At 46.8% G+C, this 24,421-nt stretch overlaps 1 protein-coding gene across 16 annotated transcripts in view; it reads right to left on the reverse strand.

Moving 5' to 3' along the window:
• LOC148403007 (neural cell adhesion molecule 2-like) overlaps positions 1-24,421 on the reverse strand; it is a 177,873-nt gene that overhangs the window by 21,769 nt on the left and 131,683 nt on the right. For 10 of the 16 annotated variants that reach the window (XR_015862970.1, XR_015862968.1, XR_015862973.1 and 7 more), the window contains 11 exons: positions 22,110-22,279; positions 20,396-20,541; positions 15,445-15,595; positions 14,705-14,892; positions 14,494-14,590; positions 13,910-14,083; positions 12,847-12,966; positions 12,159-12,280; positions 11,904-12,078; positions 8,899-9,097; positions 232-442 (listed from right to left, as the gene is read on the reverse strand). Coding sequence is in view for 6 of the 16 variants with exons in the window: in XM_088398033.1 (XP_088254159.1) it covers positions 232-442; positions 8,899-9,097; positions 11,904-12,078; positions 12,159-12,280; positions 12,847-12,966; positions 13,910-14,083; positions 14,494-14,590; positions 14,705-14,892; positions 15,445-15,595; positions 20,396-20,541; positions 22,110-22,279 (1,753 nt within the window). In the remaining 10 variants the exon portion in view is untranslated. Of the gene's footprint in view, positions 1-231; positions 443-4,141; positions 6,540-8,572; positions 8,613-8,898; positions 9,098-11,903; positions 12,079-12,158; positions 12,281-12,846; positions 12,967-13,909; positions 14,084-14,493; positions 14,591-14,704; positions 14,893-15,444; positions 15,596-20,395; positions 20,542-22,109; positions 22,280-24,421 lie in introns of those variants that run through there. The other 6 variants (XR_015862981.1, XR_015862980.1, XM_088398063.1 and 3 more) reach the window with 3 other exon arrangements.

Below are 24,421 nucleotides of genomic sequence, written 5' to 3' on the forward strand. Positions count from 1 at the left end.
TCCAGTTGACATTCCATTTCGGTCCCAATTAAGGTTGGAATGTAGATTGTACTTCAGGCTGATATGTTTTAAAAAAGAAACATTTGTCTCATTGTAATTCAAACAAAACCTTTGTCTAAATGGACCTACTTCAACTTTGAAACAAGTACTCAAAGTTCACATTTCAACTTCCTTTGACCATTCAAATGGATCAAGTAGGTCAACAATCAATACAAATGTCCATTTTCATACCAGTTGCGTCTTGACCGTGAGCTGAGTGATGTTTTGTTGTTCGTCCCAGCGCGAGCAAACATTTCTCCTTTGTTCATTGCGCTCCATGCCATGCAGGCGACACCAAGGGTGGCGGCTTGGACGGACACTTTCATCTTTCTCTGCCCCCTGCAGGTTGGGAGGTGTGGAGCTGATTGCAAGTTGCCTGTTTGAGTGGATGTGCCTTTCACCTCTGAGTTGACGTGACAGACAGGCAAAAAAAAAAAAAAAAAAAAGGGACGGCATCAAGTTCTTGCCGGCTGCTGGATGCCAAGTCACTGCTAGCTTGATACCACTGAATGTCTTGCCTTTAAGTGAGCTATTTGGGAACGAAAAAGTTGGTTCGTGTTTTTTCTTTTTTTAACGCGATAAAGTCAGGCCACCGAACCGAACCGAACCGAACCGAACCGAACCGAGCAGGGCGACCCGACCCCCGGACACGGACGGACCACAGCTGGCGAGGGAGGCGGAGGAGAGCATCCGGCTTTGTCACATCACTGGTTACCTACCGTGCGCGACCTCAGGTCCACGCAGGGGCGGGGCCGAGAGGCGACTGGAATACGTCGCCCTCGCACATTTGACATTCGGCACAATTGGCCGAAACGCATCCATCCGTCCGTACATGTGAGCGCAGATGAATTGCGCGAGCTGGAAGCGTTCTCTTTGATAGCCATCCATTAGCGGTGACATCGGGCAGAAGGTGATTCTCCGTAAATGTCACTTTAGAACGAATGAATGAATGAAGCGTGACGCCCGGCCGGCCGGCCGGTGGCTCCCCTTTCCTGGATAATGAGCCAAGTCAAGCTGATTGTATTCACGCAACGCTCATGCGTCCAAACATGCAAGTTGCCAGGATATTTCATTTCATGCGAGTGCCGGCCGCTGGGCAGCAGCAGCAGCAGCAGCAGCAGCATCCGCTTTGTTTGGCCTAATGAGGGCCGCGCGAGGTCAACAGCAAAGCCAAGTCTTGGGCGAGGAGAGGAGAGAGCAAAGTGGACTCCCACTTTGCTACCAATCACCTTTGACTGGTGATGAGGTCCACACTCCACAGAGGCAATTAGGGGGGCAATTTTGAGCTGTTTAGCAAATTGATTTGGAAAGCTCCCCCAGAGGCACATCCATTACTATTGGGCTGAATTTTAATAAAAATCCAATATGAATTTGCACAAAGCCGGGAGGAGTAACTCCGGCATATTAGGCTAATAGAGAAGAATATTGTGGCGCCGAATGGCCTGCAAATAGTTTGACATTTACCCCGCTATGCGCTCGCTCAATTATTGGGAGACTTTTTTCTTTTCCCAGAGGCTCTGTGCAGTTACGCATGGTGCTTTCTGCAAATGGCTGTAATCCATACAGGCTTTAAGGGACTCTGGCCGTGAGCGTGCGTGGCCTCGGTCGGCCGGCCGGCTTCATAATTGCCAGCTTGCATTTCAAATCACCGACCGACGTTGGCCACTCAACATCTGCCGCTTGTCACATCACACCTGATACGTGAATGTGGGCTTCTGTTGTGTGCCTTGAGCATTCTTTCTGCTTTACCACGCGACGGCGGGAGTGAATTCATTTGGCGTTACAAGGAATTCGTAACAAGTTGCAGCAAAATGACGTTATTGCCGTGCTTCTAATCGGCTGCGCTGTAAAAGGGTAGCGCATCATACGAAGAGCCTTTCAGTTATTTCAGTCGAAGCAGCTGGAAAGTACAATTATTTCCAGCAATACGCCGGTAAGGCAAAACATTTGGATGTCAAATCCACTTTTGCCTTTCAAATGAATGAGAGTGCCGTCGATCCGTTCCACCCCTCCAGGCAAAAATGGTGTGATGTGTTTCCGAATGAGAAAAACAGCAGTCGATAGAATTTAGGTTGCTAGAACGTCTGTCTGTATTGGTGTTGCTGTTCAAATACCCGTCCGTCACTTCAAGTATTTTAGTGCCGCAAACCTATTAGCCTGTCTGTGCGGTTTTGCTTGATGTGCTAGCATGAAGCTAGCGGTAGGTCGGCAAAAGTTGTGTCTTAAACTCAAAATTCGGGTCACTCGTAGGAACCCCCTAACGATAATGATGTTTTCTCTGTGATTTAAATGCAGCTGTTGAATGAGTTCAACTGAAATCTTGTACGATGTGAACGGAGGTGGAAGGCGACAACTTGAGCGGCAGCGGGTGTCGCAACAAAGCTTTGAACGTGCGACAGATAATGATGACGCGTCAGTCCTACGACAGTAATTCAAATGAAGGAAAGTACCTTCACGATGCCTTTCAGATCTCATCTGCGGCAGGCACGAATGGACTGCCAAAGAGCCTTTGGCACTTCTGATGCGGCCACACGGGAGCCATAGTGTCAGGTTACCACCTGAATGTGAGGTCAAGCTTCTCCGCTCTGATTAGCGTCAACATTCAGTTGAAGCCGCTTGGATATCTTGTGTGCTTCTGCTCTGCTCTGATAATGATGTGTTTCATCACCACAGAGGTAAAAGAAAGGTGATGTCTTTTTTTTTCTTTTTTTTATGTCAGTCTAGCGTGAACCAGGATCCAACACCCCCCCCCCTTCCTCGCCTGTCAGCTCAGAGCCGAGCCGGACCTGTGCTGGGCGACTTGAAAATCAAGCAGATTAAGAGAGTGGACCTGGCAGAAAGCTTGCGGCTGGATTTGCCTGTGTGGAAAATCTCCTCCACCTTCAGTGCAGGCTGGCAGAGCTTTAGAAATTAATTTGTGTGCGGCTGTCACTGCGGAATTGTGCGGAGAAGTGGTGTCTTAAGTGCACGCTTGCTTTTATGCATAAGGGAGCCCAAACTTCCAACAATGGCGGGAGGGAGGGAGGGAGGGTGTTGTCTCAAACTTTCCGGAGTAGTTGGGATTAAGGTGCTGTCAGTATCATGGGGGACTCTGCAAAGCGTAAGATTAGGGGGAAAATATTACCTGGAGGCTTATTGTGCTCTCTTTTTCTTCTGCTTTATGACTTCCTGCCAGTCAGCTAAAAACAATGTTTGAATTGATGTGGCCCAACCAAGACACCTGCATTAGGAGACAAGTTGAACAATGGAGCGTGTGCTATCCTTTTGGATGGCCGGCTATGATTGAGGGCCACCTAATCTCCGTCAGGCCTTTTCTTTCGGACGAGGGTCTTTAAAAAGTGCTCTATAAATAACACGGAGTTGAGTATTTTTACAAACTGTCATGATCTGTGCTTTTGTTGACTTTGTTTTGATGTAGATTTAGTTTTCTTTCATCAGAATCAGCTTTATTGGCTTTTTATTTTATATATATATATATATATATATATATATATATATATATATATATATATATATATATATATATATATATATATATATATATATACTATCTATTTATACTATCTAATTAGATGAGCAATTTGTTGCCTGTCTAAAATTGCGCACTAAACAAATGTTTCCCGCTCACTGCATCAAAAGCAGTTTTGAATTGAAATTGTAGTTGATGGCACGTGTGCTGTTAAAAGCACGCCACATTAAAATCATGTCAAATAGCTCCCTTTCACTTCATTTCATTTCACCTTGCACGCACAATTCTCTTGGCTTTCTCATCCCGCAGTGGAGGATGGATTTAAATGCAACACAGCTTCGATTTGAAATCATGGTGGCTTAGAAATGACCCTGATGAAAAAAAGCACTTTGCCCTCTATTGGGGGGGAGAAAAAAAAAAGCCTACCCAATTGTCCATTGAAGGGCAAAAAAAAAAAAAAAAAAAAAAAAAAAAAATCGATGTTTGCGTAAGAATGTGATTTCTCGCCATGGTTTCACTAACAGTTTGTCACAATGGCCGGCCGGGATAATGACAAGGACTGTCGTGCGTGTCGCCGCTTGCCCGCCAACGTCCTTGAAGCAACTAAGAGAAAGCCACATCGGGAAACAGGGCCTCTTCTACCAGGACATGTTTATTTACATATGACACAAGTGTTGCACAGGTACATACAGAGAGACATCGATATTCCCACGTCCTGCACAAAGCACATTCAGCGAGGGGGGGGGGTTGAAGGTCCAAACGGGTGCAAAGAAATTTGGGGCATGAAGAGGACGCGCACTGTACACTGAGATCACACGCACCCGTTTGACCCCCCCACCTCCCCCGATAGAAGATTGGACCGGACACGGGAGGAATGAAGAGTAAATTCCGGCGTCAAATACAAAAAGAACACGTACAAATCGTAACCCCACCTAGGCACTGCGCACTCGCGTTTATAGTCGGCGTGATAGGCAGTGGAACCGCCACGTGGCGGGACCGCGCTTGTCATTCGGGTGCATGGGCTGGCCGGCTGCCTGGCTCCCTGTGACAAACCACGTTGTAAAAAAAAAAAAATAAACAACCCAAAAAAATCCACAGTCTGAGTGGCGGCCTGGGAAAGTGAATCACGGTCCACAAGTGCATAAATCGACGCGTCACATTCATGGGAGGTCATGATCATCTCACACGGCATCAAATGAAAACAAAAATAAAATCACGGTTGCCAAAGATGACTTTTGAAATAGGGAGGGCGGGAGGGGGGCGGGGCTTATTGGACAAAGGACACGCAAATGAAAAAATATTCGTGCAACCGAGTGCATGATCATTCATCTGTTTCCTGACACATAAAACACACGGGGTGAGAAATGAATTGAGCTCGCTCGCTCGGCATGGTATGTCAGAAAAGTTCTAGGGCTGCTGTCACAAAAGAAACCAAATGGTCCTTCCGTGGAGCTCAGGCTATCAAGCAGCACCTCCACAAAGAGATCCTGTAGCGAATGTTGTGGTTCAACTCACACCCGCTCTCAATACCCTGAGCATCTGACAGTTCCTGGCAGAGAACAACATTGCCGTGCTGGAGCAATGTTCTCAACCACTCGTGATTTCCCCCTCCTTCCCTAGCTCAAGGAGATCCGAAGGCATCACAGAGTGGACTGAAAAAGCCCAGAAGGGATTTGAAAGATATCTTTTTTTGCGCCGCCAGTCCTGGAATTTTTCTGACAGTCCTGTCATGTCAGGATCAGTAGTCATCCCACTTATGCTAATGTTCTCTTCAGTGTTTCCTACATTTCCCAGTGCATAAAAACATTCATGTCTCACCAAATGGAATGACCTCCTCAATTCAGATGAACTCACTGCAGATTTGACAAAACAATCAAAAGTTGGACGAGCACTAAGCTTTGGACCAAATACAACATGACAAAAGAAGCATTTGCCTTTTGAAAAGAAAAAAGAAAAAAAAAGTAACATCCTTTACGGTGTATTTACATAAAAGCTCTGCAAAATATTTTTTTTCTCACCTATGTACAACACGTGACAATGTCAGCGAGCAAAAGGAGAACGGGGGGACGGGGGGGGGACTTTGAGGAGACATCAGAGGCACAGAGCGCAAAGATATCAAGGTAAATGTTGACTGCAGTCTCAATTCGTCGGTTCCCTCCGACAAACCGCTCGGATTGATCAAAACGTTCACAGTTCAAGCTCACAGGAGGAGACCGACACCAAAAACATCCATTGCGTGATGAGAGATGACAACAGCGGCAGCAATACTCGTCGTCAATACTTTAGAAAAAGACTTTTGAAAACAACTCAACCCACATATGCTACTTGCCACGACATCTTTTTTTTTCTTTCAATTTTTGTTTGTTTTCTGGCAACACAGAATGAAACGATTCTTTCCCCCTGTTCTGTAGAAAATAGTTTTTCCATACTGAAGCTTGCCCAATCACGCCAGGCAAACTGAGAAGGTTGACATCATCGGCGTATCGGGACGGGACGTGCGTGTGTTGAGCTTCCCTTGCTAGAATGGCCCACAAGTGTGATGATGCTGAGCGAGAGAGAGCTCAGCGGGGGAGCAATGACTGAACTGTGAATACTTTTGATATGAAACATCCTCTAGGAGAGGAGAGGAGGGGGTGGGCGTGGGGGGCTCAAATGAAAGCATCATAACCGGACACAACAAAACAAGAGCTATACAATCATTTTTCACTGATGTCATGTCAGCACCCAACGCTTGAATGGAGTATTTCTATTTACACATGCCTTTCACATATCCCCTATTTCTGTCCTTCCATCGCAGTATGTTTGTTAGGTTTTGGTCAGGTGATCCGAATTTTCTTGTGGGAAAGCCGCCGGCGCCGCCGCCGCCGCCACCGGCGCCGCCGCCACCGGCGCCGCCCGCCCCCCTCCCCATCCCTTCTATGCTTTGCTGTCGTCCGGCTTGGCGTGGATGCGGCGGTCGCCCTGCAATTTGATTTCAATCGTATCCGGCTTGAGAGACTCTTTGCCATTTTCTTCCTTCAGCGGCAGTTTCCTGCAATTTTCAGAGCACAGCGTGCACGTGAGAGAGCAAATAAGTACGGCGGAGATGATGGGAGCAGGCAAGGAGGATGTCCGTGAGACACACAACGGAAGGAAGCGTGTTGGACTCAAATGAAAACGCAGCAGTGATGGAAGCGTGTGAGAAATGTTTGCATTCATTCTTTGGACGGACGGACGGACGGACGGAGCGGTCAGGCATCATGGCCATCACGTGCTAGCCTGAACCTTTGGCTAGCTTTCCCAAGCCCATTGCCCCCAGGTCAATTAAGGTCACCGTCTAAAAGAAATTGATAAGCGGACACTTCCTTCAACTCAATCAATCCAAACGCAACAGTTTCAGTGTGAATGCACGCACGCACTTAGAATGCTTCATTGATTGCAGTTTTTGCGGTCATGTGACAATGCCAACAACCCAATAGATGAGCTCAAACAAAAGCGTCAACAGAAAAGCGTCGCTATAGCGGCACCGACGGTCCAATCGACCACTTGAGACTTGGCCTGCCTTGAAATGGAATAATGAGCGCCGCCGATCCTTTAGCTTAGCGGTTAGCATTCTGCGCTCCATGCCAGAGATGTCGGGAGTTGGTTTTCTCCCGTTTAAATGTGAGCAAGTGTGAGATGATTGTCTTTCAAGGCTCTTTTCTAAATCTTCTCAAATTCTTTCGATGTAGACAGCCAAAGCAAGACGCCCTCACGTACCGCTGTCAGTAACATGATTCACGTTTGATATCCAGCCTCAAGAAGGATTGGAAGGACTCGTTCAGGAAACGGGATCATTTTCTCCGATTCACACCATTGACTTGACAATCAATGTGAATGGTTCAATCTTTGCTCGTTCACACAGTTGTGTAACTGGTAACTTCAACTGTCAAATCGTTGTAATAGATTTCAAAAAGCCTTGTGTTCAAGTCAGAGTCGTATGACACGCACGTGGAGAGACTGACGAGCTTTGGCCCGCTGAATGAGTCCAAATAGTAGGCAAGATCGATCCAGCGTTTCATTCCGCATTACGCAAATCCATTTAAACGTGACACAAATTCCCTTGTAACAAGAGAAGTGAGATTATAGGAGAGTGAAATCAAGCCAAATAAGCACCATTGCCACAAGGCCTCGGGGAGTTCCTCTGTGCTTGATTGGGGGAGGATGTTAACGTTGTCGCGCAGCGGAAGCAATTTCATGTTTCATTAGCTCATGCAAACCCAGATTGGACGAGCGCCGGGTACCTTCCCGACGATTCTTTGCTTTGTGCCGCGTCCGCACGGATTCATTAAGGGATGAAACGACAATCCGGCGCCATATTGACATCCCTCAATCAAGTTGGGCCCAAACTACTGATAACACCGCTTACCTGCTTATTACGATGTCGCTGTAATAAGCCCAAAGCAGAAACACAAGCCGAAGCGCTATTTAGTGGTTGCGTGAAGCTACACTGAAAACACTTTGATGTCCTCAAGTGGTTGCACAAAATCAAATCATCTCAATCCAGAAATACTTTTCAAGTAGATGTACTCGATCGGGGAATGCCAACCGGGAAATTGGAAAATGAGAAAATTCCAAAAGTAAAATTGATTTTCCAATTCATTTTGTGCCTCATTTAGCCATCCAAATGTTGTCGAATTTTCCCGAAATAGACCTGCAGATGCAAATACTAAATCGCCTGGATAGGTCTATCCGCCTTTGGTGGAAAATAAAATCCTATTCCTCCCAAAGCAGTTGCTTCTTGGTTAGAATGGTGCTCCCTGTATGAGATTTGATTTGACCTCTTGATGAAACAAAATTCAATAAAGTCAACAACAACAACAACAACAACTTTTTTCAGCCTAATTTCATGTCCATGAAATGAGGAAGTGAATGACAAGCAGAATTTGTCTTGGACATGCACAATTCGAACGGACGGTGTTTGAATCATGAACGCTTCAATGGATTGCGGTCAAATAGACGACCGCTCGAGCCGTGTCAACGTGTACATGCAAACGAGACACGCGGGATGAGATGTTTGTGAAGAAGACATTATCAGAGACATACTGTGGTTGAAAAGGCGGTCGGGCGGCTGTTGTAGGTGCACCTAGACGGCAAAAAGAAGGTTTCTTTTCTCATTCTCCCCAAAAAATAAATCAATAAATCACCGGCTAGCCAGATTTGAGCCTTTGACGGCTTTGGTTTGGTTTAACTTTTGTCACACAGGTCACTCAACACGTGTGCGTATTAGCTTGAAAGAAAGGGAAGGGAAAAAAAAAAATGTAGTCGTGCCCCAAAGGCCGTGACACCCACAGCAGATGCTCCCTCGGCAAGCATGAATGACTTGTTGACATTGATACGACCCCGCTGGGAAAAAAAAGAAGGACACTCACAGGTAGGCGGCCTTGCCCTCTTCCATTTCTTTGCCGCCGGTGGCTGTCTTTTTGCTGCACAGCGTGCGCGTGATGCACATCAGCAGACCGCAGTGCCGCAGGAAGAAGCAGCTGACGTCCACCAGGACGAGAAGCAGGAGGAGCGCTCCCAGGCCCAAGCCCACCACCGCCCCGAGGCTCAGCCCGTTGAAGAGGGATTCTGCTCACACACAAGAGGTCAAGTGATGACAATTTGGCTGAGCTTTGGAAATTCATTCTTCTTCCGCAATATGGACATGATCTATTCAGAGGAGAGGTTCTGCTGGAAAGTCACGGCAGTCACAGCGCCGGCATCTTTATCAACGGAGAAGAAAAGAAAACGAATAACAAACACTTGAGAGCACCGAGGGTGAGGTATGTCGCTCCCGCAGGGCCACTTGGAGAAGCTCCAACCCGAACCAAGCACGGAGGGAGGGAGGGAGGGAGGGAGGCGGGGAGGGAGGGAGGGAGGGAGGCAGGGAGGGAGGTTCTCATTAGGGCTCAAACATATTGGAAAAACACACAATATGGATTTTGCTATATCTAACATTTTATTTGACTTTTTTTTCACGTGACATGGCTGAATGTGACTTCATTTGTTTGTTTTTTTCCAATCGTATTTCGTTCCAATTATATTGTGAGGCAATCATTGAATCTGGACATTCCTAGTTGATATTTTTGTCTTTTTGATGTTCATGCGCTAATTAAAAAAAAAAAAAAATCTGAAGTTAAGCAGTTGTTTTATTTTTCACTGGTCCAAAAACAAATCCAATTTAAATAGATTTATTTAATCACAGAAAATACCTTTCATTTGGCTAATCCCACCCTAATAGTTCATTTTGATTATTTTTGTAATAGTCCATTTTTTTCAAGAGCTATTTCTGTGTGCGTGGAATCTTCGGAATTCATAAATGAGTTTGCGTTTCCCCTTTTTTGTCTGTTTGTTGAAAAAGTGTCACAGAATTCACCTGCGTTCCGAATTTGCATGTTGAACTAGAATTGTATTGAGCGGCGATGGACGTAAAGTTCATTTATGTAGGCCGACGTTTTTGCCTAGAGGGTGACCCCACGGGTCAGGACGGTGCTTGAACGCTTCCAGATGCATGTAAATCACAACTTTTGGCTCAAACACAAAAACTCCTTTTGGTTTCGAAATGCTTGATTGCATGGTTTCCCCCCCCCCCACCGCATTGTCGCTTGTCCATCGTGTACAAATGCTGTAATTCGAGTTGCTACGCAACAGGAAAGTGTCTGGCGGTAATGTCGCCAAGCTCCCTCCCTCCCTCCCTCCTACCTGCTTTTTTGTTTTCCATCTTCATGTGCGGCAGGCCAAACGCATTGATTAATCTTTGGGCTCAGAAGGCCCGGCTGGGCCTCTCTAATTGGTTCTGAGTGAGCTTTCACACATTGCCTAATTCCTCAAACACATTCATTTTGATTTCCATGCTCTATTAACCCCCAAAGCGACGACGGCGACGACTCGTGATTACTTGCTGAAATACGGAACGTCTGTCTATTCCCCGGTATCCAAAACCCGTCCGACAACACAGACTCATTACGCCTCGCCGCTGATTGACGGTGCCTCGCACGCTCCGAGAGGAAGCCAGTCCATTAATAATGAGCGAATGGCCATCAATTGATCGGGGAGGCAGCAGATGCTAATCTTCAGAGGGATAAACACAAGTGCTTGAGGACGCTCCGTAAGTGTTGGGACACGCTGCGGAAATCAAAGTTGCTTTTAAGCGGATGCTTAAACCGGGGGGCCAGCTCCTCTCGGACCAGATTTAAGCGCCGTTCGGCCAGCCCGCCCGCAGTATGCCACTGCCGCTGGAGAGCACTCCATAGCCGACTCTGGGAACAAAATGCTATGAAAGGACAAATAACCGCTTGTTGTTGTTGTTGTTTTCATCTTGACTGCGCAATCATCGACAACTTTTTTTTACAAAACCAAATGCGCATTTTTATTGGCAACTGGCTTCTTCAATATCGGCACTCAGAACTTCACGCAGCGTGATGATCGTTATGGATGCATTTATTAAAATAGACCGTTTCGGTGTCAAACGGAAGGCCCGGCCCGACCGGGGGCCAGATACGGCCCGCCACAGACAAATTGTGCCTTTGATTGTCAATAAAAATTGAAGTTCACTTTTAAAAACTCGAGAATGGCCCTCATTCCAAAGTGAAGTCTGACAACAAATTTCCGCGCCGTTTCCTTTTGTCCAATGTTCAAACTAGAGGAAAGCTTTCTCCCCTCATTTTTGCTTTCCTCCCGGCAGGATCTTAGCCACGTTGCACCTAACAAGGGAGGACAGTCGATCGAAGCCCCCCCCCCTCCCTTAAGCCTGCCACTCCCGAGGGCCTCGATCTGCTCTGTTTAGGAGGCAGCGCGCATGCTTGAGGGCCATTTAGCCGGAAGAGGAAAAACACCGGGCGGCTGGATCCATTCCAAACCGTTACAAATAGACTCCGGGAGGAAATGCAAGCCTCCCGTGGGAGGCTTTTGGTTGGTGGCACTCACAGGGGGCAATAATGCACTGACATTTTTCGTTCAATAATGCACATTTAAGGCGAGAGATGGGAAAGCGAGGTCACTTCAAAGCGCCACACGCATCAAAGCATCGGTCTGCATACATGGGCAGCGCATTTCTTTCTATGCATGCGTGCGTGTGGCTCCAAAGTAGCTGGAGGACTTTGAAATGAGAAATCCAGTTTGATTCCTTGTACAAGGCAAGGCCACCAACAGGCTTTCCCTTTCCGCCTGCAAGCCAAAACATTGGGGCTCGGTGCCGCCGAGTCGAAAAGAGAAAGCGCTCGGGCCCTTAAAAAGGAACGTCAAACCGGAAGAAGCGGATTCCGGTCACGTCTCGTAGCCTATTGCTGTGTGTGGCCTTGCGCAAGGATTCAGGCCAAGCAATTCATTTTCAAATCAAATACGGACGTACATACAATGAAAAAGTGGCTGTAATTGTTGGTTCAAATGCACTTACCTGTGATTTCAGGTTTCTGTGGCATGAAGAACTGATAGAAGGTGGGCTCCGACAAGCCTTTAACATTGCGGGCCGTAATCTCCACCTCGTATCGGGTGTTCCACTGCAGCGGCTGCAAAGTGGCAAAGTCATTGGAGCCCGGAACCAGCTTGGTCATCCATTGCTCTTCTTTATCCTGCAATCGAGTCAAATGCATGGACGGATGGACGGATGAGAGGTTTGTGATGACAATGGACAACCTTTGTTGTCACTCACTGTCTTGTACTTGACGATATATTCCACAATGGGCATCCCGCCGTCATCCTGCTTGACCAACCCCAGCTTGTAGGCTTTCCCCAGTCCTCTCTGCCCGTGGACTGCCGGTGGGCTCGGTTCTCCTGAGAAATGGAGGCTTTTGAATTTCTATTGATATTCCATTCTATGGATTCGAATGATGTCGATCGATTGAACATATCAAAGTCAATCATCGTTTTACGGCACAACTACGACGCGTTGCGTTTATATGCGCGGTTTGACACGGGCTTGGAAAGAAAATCAGCACCCGAACGGGAATGTGTGAGCGAATGAATAATGCGATTATTGTGTCTGGAAAAGCACGATACTAAAAAAAAATGTTGTTTTGTTTTATTGGACACTCATAAGCTAGTGGCTGAAAAATGTTGTTGAACCGCCTCAACTCTTAAGGGTGAAATGCCACCGTTTAAAGGCGGTCGATAAGATCAAATGATCCGTAGAAAAAAACAAAGCAGGAAAGCAGGTGACTGACTACTCCATTTTGTGCCTCTTATTTCATGTAAAAGAAACCACCGCGCCTGAGGGAAAACAACCTGTCAGCAACAGAAGGCGTACCGTGCCTTGAATACGAATCAATGACTACTCAATGACTAATGAATCCTAAAGTCCATCAAGAGACATGCGTCCGAATGCCAAATGAGAGACTTACGTATGGGTAAAGTCTGGAAAGTCTCCATGTGACTGAACTCGCCCTGACCCTTCCCATTGACGGCCGCCACTCGAACCTCGTACGTCGTATTGGGCTCCAGGCCGGTCAGCACCACCGTCGCTGGTGAGACAGGACAGAAAGGCATGGATCGCACGGCCAGCGCAAACACGAGCGTGCAACTTTTCCTGTCGAGAACAAGTGGCCTCATAAATATTTACCGGCTGGATTCGGATTCACTCAATTGCTCAATACCTGCTCATTTGTTGCTCTTCTCCCAGCGCGCGTACTGCATATTAAAAATGGAGTGTAAACACAGAGGAGCTTAATATCAGTCTGTCGCTCGTACGCATTTACATAACCTTGCCTGCGCTGAAAAGCCAACAGCGTAATGAGTTAGCGGCGGGCGTTGTTTTGTCACTCGGCGCAAATTATATAGCGCTGTGTAATCGCGCCGCGAGCACGACTTCGGTCCTGTAACAAAGTCGGCAATTTGCAGCCGCGCTTAGTGAGTTAGGTGGCTTTTGCAGCCTTTGAGCGCAGACTTCAATTTGCACAAAAGCATTTCAACGTAAAGACTCCAACCATCTAATTACGTTTAAGTATTGTCAACGGTGAAAGGGGCTTTCTCCAATGCCCGCCCGCCCGCGCGCGCGCGCCAGATTCTAATTAGCTAAGTACGCAAATGTATTTGCGGTCTCTGGAATAAGCGAGACTCCAATATAAGAAATACGTACATTCAACTGGACTAAAAAAGCATCTTATTCAGCCGCTTTCATTCTGTTGTCTAATTTGTGTGATTTTACAATGTGCTGCTATTGACTGTAAAGGATGAAAACAAGCGATGGCGTCAAGATTTCGGAAAACGCAGCTCGCTAGCTTGACGAACCGAATGAGCTCGGCGAGAACACTTTGCTGGAAAATGAACAAGTTGGAGGAAGTCTGTTTTTAGAGGGTTTTGACCTCTGACCTTGCGTGTTGGCGACGAATACGGCCTATGGCGTATTTTCTTCCATGACGTCCCGGTCCGATACTTTTGTCATTCGGCGCTCCGTGGAATACTCACTCTGCACGCTATGCGATCGGACGTCCTTCCAGTCTGGCGGGCCCGCCTCCTTGTACTGCACCAGGTAATAGCCGATGGGCACGCCGCCGTGGGAATCCGGCTTCATGAAGGTGACGGTAGCCAAACGCTGGGAGATGGCTGACAGGCGTACCGAGTACGGGTTGGACGGCACATCTGGAAATGGGATCAAAGGTCTGCGGCAGTATGCAGGGAATCCCGAAAGACCTCAAACTTGAATACGAGCGCCTGTCTTGTCGCTTCTTGGATGTAATCATGTTGTCATGTGAGGTCAGCTTTTATTCATTACTTTGGTTACTTGGTTAATTGGAATGCGCAATCATGGAGTCGCCTGCACTACAGTCAATTAGAGGCCACTTCTGCAAATAGCGGACGGAGGGAATGGTAAATCAGACGGCTTTGTTTGACATTAAGATAGGGGGAATCCAAGTGGACGTGGAACTTTGCCATCATTACAAATAGGCCCGTTACCATTAGAATGTTCAAAAGTACTCGTACGGTCAGTCAAGTACAAGTACTGACGCGGGTGGGCCAACTTTGTGAACTGACTCGGAAGTCCCACTCACCTGCCTGGGCCAGAATAAATTCCTGGTAGCGAATGCCCACGTTATTGCGGGCGGTGCAGTTGTAACGACCAAAGTCCCTGTCGGACATCGGCGTAACCTGCAAGTAGAACAATCGGTCACCTTTCATACTGGCAGAAATACAAAGCAAAGGTGAACAACAAGACAACAAGTAGGTCGGTCATGCATCCGTGTGCTCATGCTTCTGTCACACCTCTAGTAGAGACTTGCCCATGCCGTTGTGCACCCGAGTGTTGCTGGTCCCTTCTGGCGAGATGGCAAAGTGTTCCCTCCTCCACAGCAAAGTGGCGGGCGGGTTGGACATCACATCGCAGCTGATGTTCACTGGGTTGCCCTCCCAAGAATAGTAGATGGTGTGGTTGCTCAAGAACTTTGGTACGTCTGTCCGAGACACATCGTGGAGGTGTTAATAGGAGAGAGCGCTCTTCATTGGAGCCTCATCATACGGTGAGTAGCAGATGCAAATTCAGGCAAACGGCGGCGGCCAACATATTTCTTCGAAGCCGAGGGATTCTACGACACTGGTTTTAGTCTTGCTCGCGGGGTTCCATTAGAGAGATGGATGGTCGCTTCTCCGTCGCCAGCGAGGACGTGTTATCCTCTCTCAGCCTGCGGTGACTTGGTCAAGGAGTTCATTAGCTGGGTGGCGGCGGCCAACTGAGGCCAATGCAACGGCATTTACCTACGCTCTAATGATGCGTGGAACACAGGTGTGAAATTTGCTCCTACCAACGCCATCTTGCCTGAGCAACGGCCGTAGAGCGACAATCGGATGCACTCGATGAATTTGCTCTCGATTCGCTCGCCTGGCTGTTTATTCTAGCATTGTTTCCGCGAGCGTCAGGGAGCCGTGACCGACGGAAAACGGCATGTGACGCTGGGAGGAGGACAAAAGTCAGGAGAAACATCCCGGAATGGCCAAATGTCACTTACACTCAACGTCAAGAAACATGCTCTTCTGATGCCCTCCGATCCTGCTGAGGGCCTCGCAGTCGAAGCGGCCCAGGTCGGCAAGCCTCACGCTGCTGATGGTCAGCACCGATTTGCCGTGTTGACCGCGCACCTCGAAGCGTCCGTCCTGGCTCTGAGGACATCAAATGTTCAGGAGGTCAAAGCGCACCTTATCATTGAAAAATAACCCGATGACGTCTATATGCATCAATGGCAGTGAATGAGTTAAGTTCGTTCGTTCGTTCGTTAATTTACTTACTTCTTTCTCTTCAAATAAACCCGTGACGTCGCTATGCGTCAGTGGCAGCGAATGCGTTAAGTTGATGAATAAACTTTACGATTCAATATATTTAGACATTTTAAACCAAATAAACTTCGGTCCTAATTGATCATTTTGCCAAATCTCACGGTAACACATCATTTTGGCTCATTGTTTCGGCCTACTGTCATTACGTCACTCACAGGCAGACGAGCCGCCAATTGCCCAAGTGCCACCTGCGGGCTACTGACGGCATGCACGCCAAATCTCGAGCAGGCAAAGGACTTTTGACATCCTCTTTTCATTTCTAGTCTGACAGTAGGTTCACTTCATGAGTATTTATTGCAGTCTAGTGTTCTCTTGGGTGTTGTCAAACACATCAGCGTACTTGGCCATCCACTCCCAGGCAGAAATGGAACAGGGCCATGCATCAGATAACCACCGTTAGTGCCTGAGCAAATGGACCGTTGCAATCTGAGACCATTGCAAGAACATGACAGTGTAGGGGAAGGGGGGGCTGTCTGTCTGCTGAGATGGAAATTGTTTGGGAGGTGAAACACTGGACTCGTGCATATTTCACAAAGTAACTGCACCTGAAAGGAAATATTACATCATGACAGGCATCATTAATCGGATTCCCAAGTCAGCTTTTGCTACGCTCTTACCTTTGAGATAGTCAAATCTTCCTTTCTGCCACAATTGCTTTATATTGCTCCATTTATTCGCTTATTTGTTGACTTAATCATTGATTCGAGTCAATGAGGGGGCACTTCAGAGTGTCTACTTATATAGTATGTGTGTGTGTATATAGAGATCTAAAATGTATGCTGCCATTATGTTGTGCCATGAGACAACATCTCAGGACAAGAAAGTGCTCATGCTGATCAGCTGAAGACCCCAAGTTGCTTCTTATTTAAGACAAATTCAGTTAAGAAAAAATCTAAACTGGACCAATGTGGCTTTAGTCATGCTATTTCCCTGCAGTGTGCGGTAGAAACAAACATCTTCCCTTGCACATTTTGCTCCTGTAATGACCCCCAGTTCACCAACACACTCTTTGTTGTCTCAGCTTGATCCTATTTAGCTTATCGGCACTCTTATCACAGCGGCGCTTGCTCGCTATCTATCTATCTATCTATCTATCCATCAGCCAATGACTTGCAGTGGCTCACCACTTCACACGTTGACTGTTTACTTGGCCAGCTGGGGTCAATGGGATTGGAGGAGCACGCAACGCTTTGAATGCTGAGGATGGACGGATCAGCCAGGAGGAGGAAGAGAGAGGACACCTTCCAGGAGAGGAGCTTCTGAGTCAGGAAATGACTGGCTAACGCCCCCTCGCCCCCGCATCCCATTCCTCTCTGCCAACTGGCGGGGTGTGTGAGCGGAGACCAAGGCGGCCTCTAAAGCACAGCCTGTTTGATATGCAGCTCAGTGGAAGGTGAGTGGCCAGCACACAACAGGGAAGCGCAGGCACGACACACATCTTCGCATGTACTACATATACATGTACGTACGTGTACATGTACGTACATGTACATGTACATGTACATGTACATGGTACTTGCATCGCGCACAGGGAGCAGCCGCCTCCGCCGCCGCCACCGCACACGGCTAAATGAAGGTTTGATGAAGAGGAGAAGGTAGAAGAGATCTTACAGAATGCATAAATAATACAAGCAAGCATCTGACTCTCAGATGGCGGGCTGGGATGCTTTCATCAGAGTGCGAGGGACATATTTGAAATGCCAGCTGTAAATGGCAGCATGGCTTGAAACTGTCGTCATCTTCCCTTTTTGTTTTTTCCCCTAGTGCTCTTGTCTTGTTGAATAAAATCCAGATGATTATAGCTGCTTATATGAATCATGACTGATGATATTAAAAAAAAAAAGAAATCAATAGAAGTGAGTGATGGCAACGTTTAGAAAAATGAACACAATGTGACTATACGAATCATTTTGAATGCATGTTGACATATAGTAACTTGACAACAACAGGTGCCAAACCCAAGGCCCGGGGGCCAACTCTTTGACCGTCTTGCTACGTTTGGATGCATCCACAGGTGCCAAACCCAAGGCCCGGGGGCCAACTCTTTGACCGTCTTGCTACGTTTGGATGCATCCACAGGTGCCAAACCCAAGGCCCGGGGGCCAACTCTTTGACCGTCTTGCTACGTTTGGATGCATCCACAGGTGTCAAACCCAAGGCCCGGGGGCCAAATCTGGCCCGCGACATCATTGTATTTGGCCCGTGAAGGTAAATCATGCGTGCTGACTTCTAATTGTCTTCACTATTAACAACACCGAGATAAAATATTGCAAGAATTTTTGTGACTGACCCCCCTTCTAAAGTAAAATGGGAAAATAGTTGAACAAACAATGAATTTACTGGCTCTTGATTTCAAAACTAGTTATCCATCTTTTTTGTGTCTATGTGCTAGTCCATCATACATTCATAGCAACGATGTGGCCTGTGGCAAAAACGAGTCCATAAACTACTTTTCATTTCTGCCCGACTAAGTTTCGTTTGGTCCATTTTGCGGAAAGGTGAAGTTGGCGATGGTTAAAGAAATTTGCAACACAACACACGCCTGCAAGCAGTGAGTGATGGCACAGGGCGATATAGAATACAAAGACAACTGCACACAGCGAGCGGAACCGAGCTCCAGCTCGGCAATGTGAGGCCAACAAAGGAGCAGAGTCACTATGCAGATTGGAGAGTACATTGAGAGAGGAATGTCCTGCCTTAAACCTAAACGACGGCGTTCGTTCATCACGCCTCGCGTCCCAAACGCTCACTCGGTCTTTGTGTGTTTACGTGCGTTGGGCCCCGGTAGCATTTCCATAATTGCATTTGCAACGTGTTATTTATCAACCAAAGCGGTTCGAGCCAGCACGCACGTTCATTTATCTTTGCGGTGACCTTTTTCGAGCAAAAAAAAGTAAAACAGCGCTGTTGCTATTGTTGTCCCTCCACCGTCAATGATTACGCTTCCAAATTAGCCTAGCTGCTCCTCATTCAATTTCTAATAATTCCTTGTGGTCAATTGAAATACAAGGTCATTGACATCCTGAGTTGCGGCATGTGCGTGAAAAACAAACTACATTACTATGAAGCAAAAATATTAAAAGCATCTAATTATGGACTTGTAGTCCTGGCTGACACTCATTTCACCTATTCCTACATGGCAAGAGGGAACCATTATGACTGTACATTTATGAAGACATATCGCAGTGATTACCTGTAAATGTTGCCTTTTAGCATTCAACTAGACCAGGCAAACACAGGCACTCAATTACTTTACATAAACGTCAAATGCATTTTACTGGGCTCCATTAAAACAATTAAAAAATGCAGATGACTTGTGCGCCATTGTATTGAAACACGGTGGACTTATGTAACACGGTGAATAAAAGATGGCAAAATTCAACATCCACTTTCACAACGATGGCCATTTTCGAGTATTCAAATAGCCTAGCGTGGATGTTTCCAAAGACAGTGTTGTTTGCTTCGTCATTATTGTCTTGGGGAAGGGAGGGGACACGGTAGCTAAATAGCAAATAGCAGGTAAATTGCAAAGGCTGGATCATAACGATTGCTATTGGGTTTTTTTGGAACAAATTTCACCTTTCATCTAAAAATCTTCCCTAATTTGTAGGTGTGGAGTCTCTCCATTTGCGGCTCAGCGGGTGTGCCCCCCCCTCCTCCCCTCCAGGGCTGCTCACAATCGTGGTGTTGTTGTTGTTGTCCGGCATGCTAGCGAAAACACCGTCCTGCATACAAATGGTTTCAGTCGCCTTGTGGCAATGCAGCTCGTTAGGGCCCCTCTTTCTATCAAATGAGACGAGAGATGTCAGGACTGCGCTGAACGGATAATAGGTGACGCCTTAAGGCTCCTCCCCATCAAAACAGTGGCACTCCCCATCACTAGGAATGTCCTGTCTTCATGAGTTCCAAATGAGCCGCTGACTCTGGACCTGAGGGAGCCGCTAGCGCCATGGGTGTCAAACTCCTTTTTTTGGCGGGCCGCATCGTAGTCATAGTTTCCTTCGGAGGGCCATTATGACTGTCAACTCAACTCAATGTATGATCGCCTCATATTATACTATAGGCTGCACAACAAACTAGTTTTCAAATCAGTCGTAAGACCTGTTCAAATTTTTAAAATGATGAATGGGCATCGAAATTGCTAGAAACATCTCTATTTTTTTGAAACGTGAAGACAATTTTCAATTTCAGTATTGACACAAAGTCCATGCACAATTTGTCTTTACGGGCCAGATCAAATTACACTGCGGGGCAAATTTGGCCCACGGGCCAGGGTTTGATACCCCCCCATGGGCTAGCCGATCTATCTGGATTGTTTTTCCCCTTGGAGTGAACCTGCTTTTGTTGTTGAGTGTGCGCTATTGTATTCTTTAGAGCACAAGGACCAAACCGGTCCGCTTGCTCCGATTCTAGTTTTGCGGATGAGCAAGACCTGGACAACGGAGAATCTACGCAAGCAATTTGTAGCAGAATCTTTTGAATCGTTTGTTTTATGACGTGCTTGCGTTTGAAGCGAGGCTCTGAAAGGGAAAATTCGCCAACACGGGGTCTGAGCATTAACAAGTTTGTGTTCCCACCAGATGACAGCGTGCGCAACCAATTCCAATGCCGGGTGGGTCTCGCTACCTTGTCTCCGTCCACAAAGGTCCGCCCATCGCTGGCTCGTCTCCAGGAGATGTCCGGCAACGGCTCGCCCTCAGCCACGCAGGAAATCATGGCGGCGTTGCCCTCCACCGCTGTCACATTCTTCAGTTGTGTGATGTGGGGCTGGACTGCAGGCCACGTAGAATGTAGTATTTGTAGGGTGGATGGAGACAGTCACACCAAAACATGTCAAAAGAAGAGAAGATGAGAGCGCCGGTCGGAAAGAGAAGATGAAGGCTGCGCCGGCAGGTTTAAACACACACAGATGATGCATGACCGAGGTGCTGATCATTTATAAATCACTGGCTTCTGCTTCTGTCAAGTCGAGGAGGAAACCCTCTGGCCCACTCTCAGCAGATTTACAGATAAAACATCTTTCTCAAATATCCAGCCTGCTTCTGCTGCCATGCACAGTCTGCCTTCCCTGGGTTTTTTTGGGGGGGGGGGAGAAGAACCGGGTGTTTTCATTCTGATCGTTAGAAGTGTGCTAAGGGAGATTGCTTGCTCCAGATACTAAGGAACTCAAAGCTAGCTTGAAAACGCCGCATGTGTGTGTGTGTGTGTGTGTGTGGGGCATGGTGTCTAAATGTTGCATAACACATTTTCACCATCTTTCCAACAACATGGGTCGCTACATGGGTTCTCAACGAGCGAGCTTGCGTATCAGCGAGCCCACACGGTGGATCGGATGGAAGCTTTTAACCTTGTCGAGAGTGCACTCGAGGGAGAGTGAGGCTTGCTCAAAACAGCGCAAGCCCATTTGTGAAGGAACGTCACATCCCACAGCCTTTGAAAGACGGAACGACACAACATCTGCGATTGCACCGGCGGCAGGAAAGCTTTCATTGCTCCAATATAAAAATGACTATGGGAAGACTTTCAAATTTACGGTTGAGCCGTAGGTATGTGAATTTGTTTCAGATTTGTAGCTCTTTTGACTTTTGTGCACAAGGCGCAAAGTCGCACGAAAAACAAACCCAAATACATTTTCGCAAACAGGCAACTCAAAATGAAAAGTCAATATAAAAAAAATTGAAATAAATAAATAATAATACATGAAATTATCCAGGGTTGATCAATGCCAGCAGCAATGAGAATTTGTAATTGCGTACAAAATAAAGATGGAGCTGATGGAGGAAAAGCAAAGATTTTTTTTAAAGAATAGGCTCTTGTCAAATTGGAATATTTTGAAGCAGCTTGGGACAGACAGTAAGAGACGATGCAATGTTTTGTTCTTTGCTTCCACCCCAAAGGCTAAATTTAGATTGGAAGCAAACACCCCCCCCCCCCCCCCCTCATGTCTACACAGTCTGACCTAATATATGCTTCCACAATGCCACTTTGTATTCGCGGCTATGTGTTTTTTCATATTCAAATTCAAACATTGCCTTCTCCTCACCCATAAGCTCTTCATTTCATGTCTGTCTTCTGAAGAATGAGCAAAGTTGATTCCGATCATTTGGATCATGCGTATCGTAGCAGAGCCAACATTTGAAACGGTGCAGATACGCTGTCGGACTACAGTCGGTGACCCCTCCTCCATAGTAAATTGAAATCGTTTATAAAAAAGACTCAGAAGCGCAGATGAATACATCACCTTGATAAATATTATGAAATAGAAACTCGATGTTATATGATGTACACGCAACCTTGAGCGCTACGGCCATTTTTCCACTCTTGGCCCGAGCGAACTCACCAAATACTTTGAGGAAGAGCTCCATCTCCTGAGAGCCGGCCTTGTTGGCAGACTTGCAGTAGTAGAAGCCTCCGTCAACCTGACGGATGTTGCGGATGGTGAGCATGCTCCGCCCCCCTTCCAGTTGACTTAGAATGTACTGATCCGACGGCTCCAGTCGCTGGCCTTTCCTATGCAAAGACAGAGCAAATGGTTTGAGTTTTCAAATGAATCTTTTATGCTCCGCCCCCCTTGCAGTTGACTTCGAATGGAGTGATCCGACGGCTCCAGTGGCTGGCCTTGCCTGTGCAAAGACAGAGCAAATGTTTATTTGAAATGAACCTTTCATGAGTGAATGGTTCAATTCCCGCCCGCCCGCCTGCCCCCCCACCCCTCTCCTCCATCCCAATTCTCCACACGTGCTCCAAGTTGTCAAACTCTGTCGGCCAGAGCGATCTTCTTCCTCTGCTCAGGGAGTGTCAAGGCTGACAAGGGTGTTTTGGCTACACTCGGCTGCCGGCGGCCCTCGGCTGTGGTGTGGAATACGCCGTTGATAATCTTCATCACCCACACACACACACACACGTCACGGTATGAGGCGGCTTCGATTTCCTAAGCTCACTTGTCTTTCGACTTCTGGGAAAAAGTTTTTTTTGGCCAGTTTTCTCAGGATGACTTTGTTTTTTTGGTACGCCTTTTGTATCGCATCTGTAGAAAATGTTAACTGCCAGCGTTTGCATGTGTGACTGTGTGTTTATAAACACATCTGAGGCCTTACAACAAAGCAAAACACAAATTCATGTTTGCAGCTCTTACAATAAAAAAAAAAAAAAAAAAAGAATAGGCATGATTTTTTTTCTTTTTCTTTTTTTTTATTCAAGCCTGTTTATTTGATGGCAATGATAAGATGCATTCAATGTGAAGCCGGACCCTGTTTTCTTTTCAAAGCGCCGCCATTGTGCTACTGAATTGAAAAGTGATAAGGGAGCAAGTATAGAATATGCTGATGGACTTGTGTGCGAGGTCACGCGTTGCATGCCAATGAGAAAGGTAGATACTGGGAACTTAGGGGAGACACGCGCGCGCGCACACGCGCACCCACCCACCCACACCCACACACGTGCAAACAATGCAGTGCTGTGACACCAGCTCCTGTAGGAAGAGTGAGCACAAATAATTGAAAGTCAGCAGAGGAAACAGCCAAGCCAAGTAATAATAACGTTGGCGAGCCAAAGAGGAAATGAAAGAGCGGAGGGGGGGGGGGCGCTCATCTCGGGCACGAGCAGCATGGGACAGGTGGCTCGGTGGATGTCATTATGCTGACTGACAGGAGCTCCATTACTCAAGATGCATGGGTGCGAGGCCAAACATCCCGCAGACAAGAAATGCAACTGGGAGACTGAAAACGCTTGCTTACTTAAAGGTTCAATTAATAACTTTGTGAGGGCAGGGGAGTCGCTATGACTTGACTTGCAAAATGGTAACCTGTAAAAGTGGATATTTGCTCGATTCAATTACATTAGATAGTCCTTTATTTGTCCCTACATGGGGGAATTCCCGTAGAAAGTAGCTATCTTTTAAGAATATTCAAAGGAACACAATGGAGAAAAACAACGGAGATGCTGTAAGGGCTGCTGTACATCCCAATATGACGGATTCAGTTTTGGTTGTTGTTTTTCAAACAAATCGATACGACTGTTCTGTCCCCACATCGTCTGTTATTATAATAATTGTTATCATCATAATAATACAATGATTGTTGACGAGAAATTTCCAAAATCTCTTGAGTGTTTGAAGTGGCAGAGAAGTGTTGTAAAAATCAGCATCTTGCTCTCTCTATACAAGCCACGCGACATCCTTTCACCTCAAGATGGGAAGCCTGGATGTTTTTCAAGTGAAAATAGGATGTATACGAGTGAGCCTGCCTGACTTGTGCATAATAAACGGCTGTCCTGTAATCGGTCCGCAAGGAACTGGTCAGCCCAAGTTTGCTGAGGCAGCAGCGCACCGTTTTATTCAACGTATCAGTCCTCCAAAAAAAAAAAAATCGTAGCCGCAGCTGGCAGCGGCAGCTTCATCCCATGAAATCCTGATGCATAATATAAAAAATATTTGAAAATTCATGAATGTATCTTAAGGACAAAATGCAAGGCTAGCATAAGTATGGAATGCAGATGTAGTAAATGTGTTACCAGTGTCTCGCCTTGAACGTGTGCGCCAATCAGTCTTTGGAGGAAGCCATTTCCGATGAAACGGTGCCATGCCTGACTGACGTATCGCGAGCGTGACATCAACACGCTGCAGCGTAGACATGTGGCACCGTCAAAGCGGAA

Source organism: Syngnathus floridae, chromosome 2, assembly GCF_059516105.1.
Source record: "Syngnathus floridae isolate MCC-2025c chromosome 2, RoL_Sflo_1.0, whole genome shotgun sequence".
Classification (NCBI taxonomy): Eukaryota; Metazoa; Chordata; class Actinopteri; order Syngnathiformes; family Syngnathidae; genus Syngnathus; species Syngnathus floridae.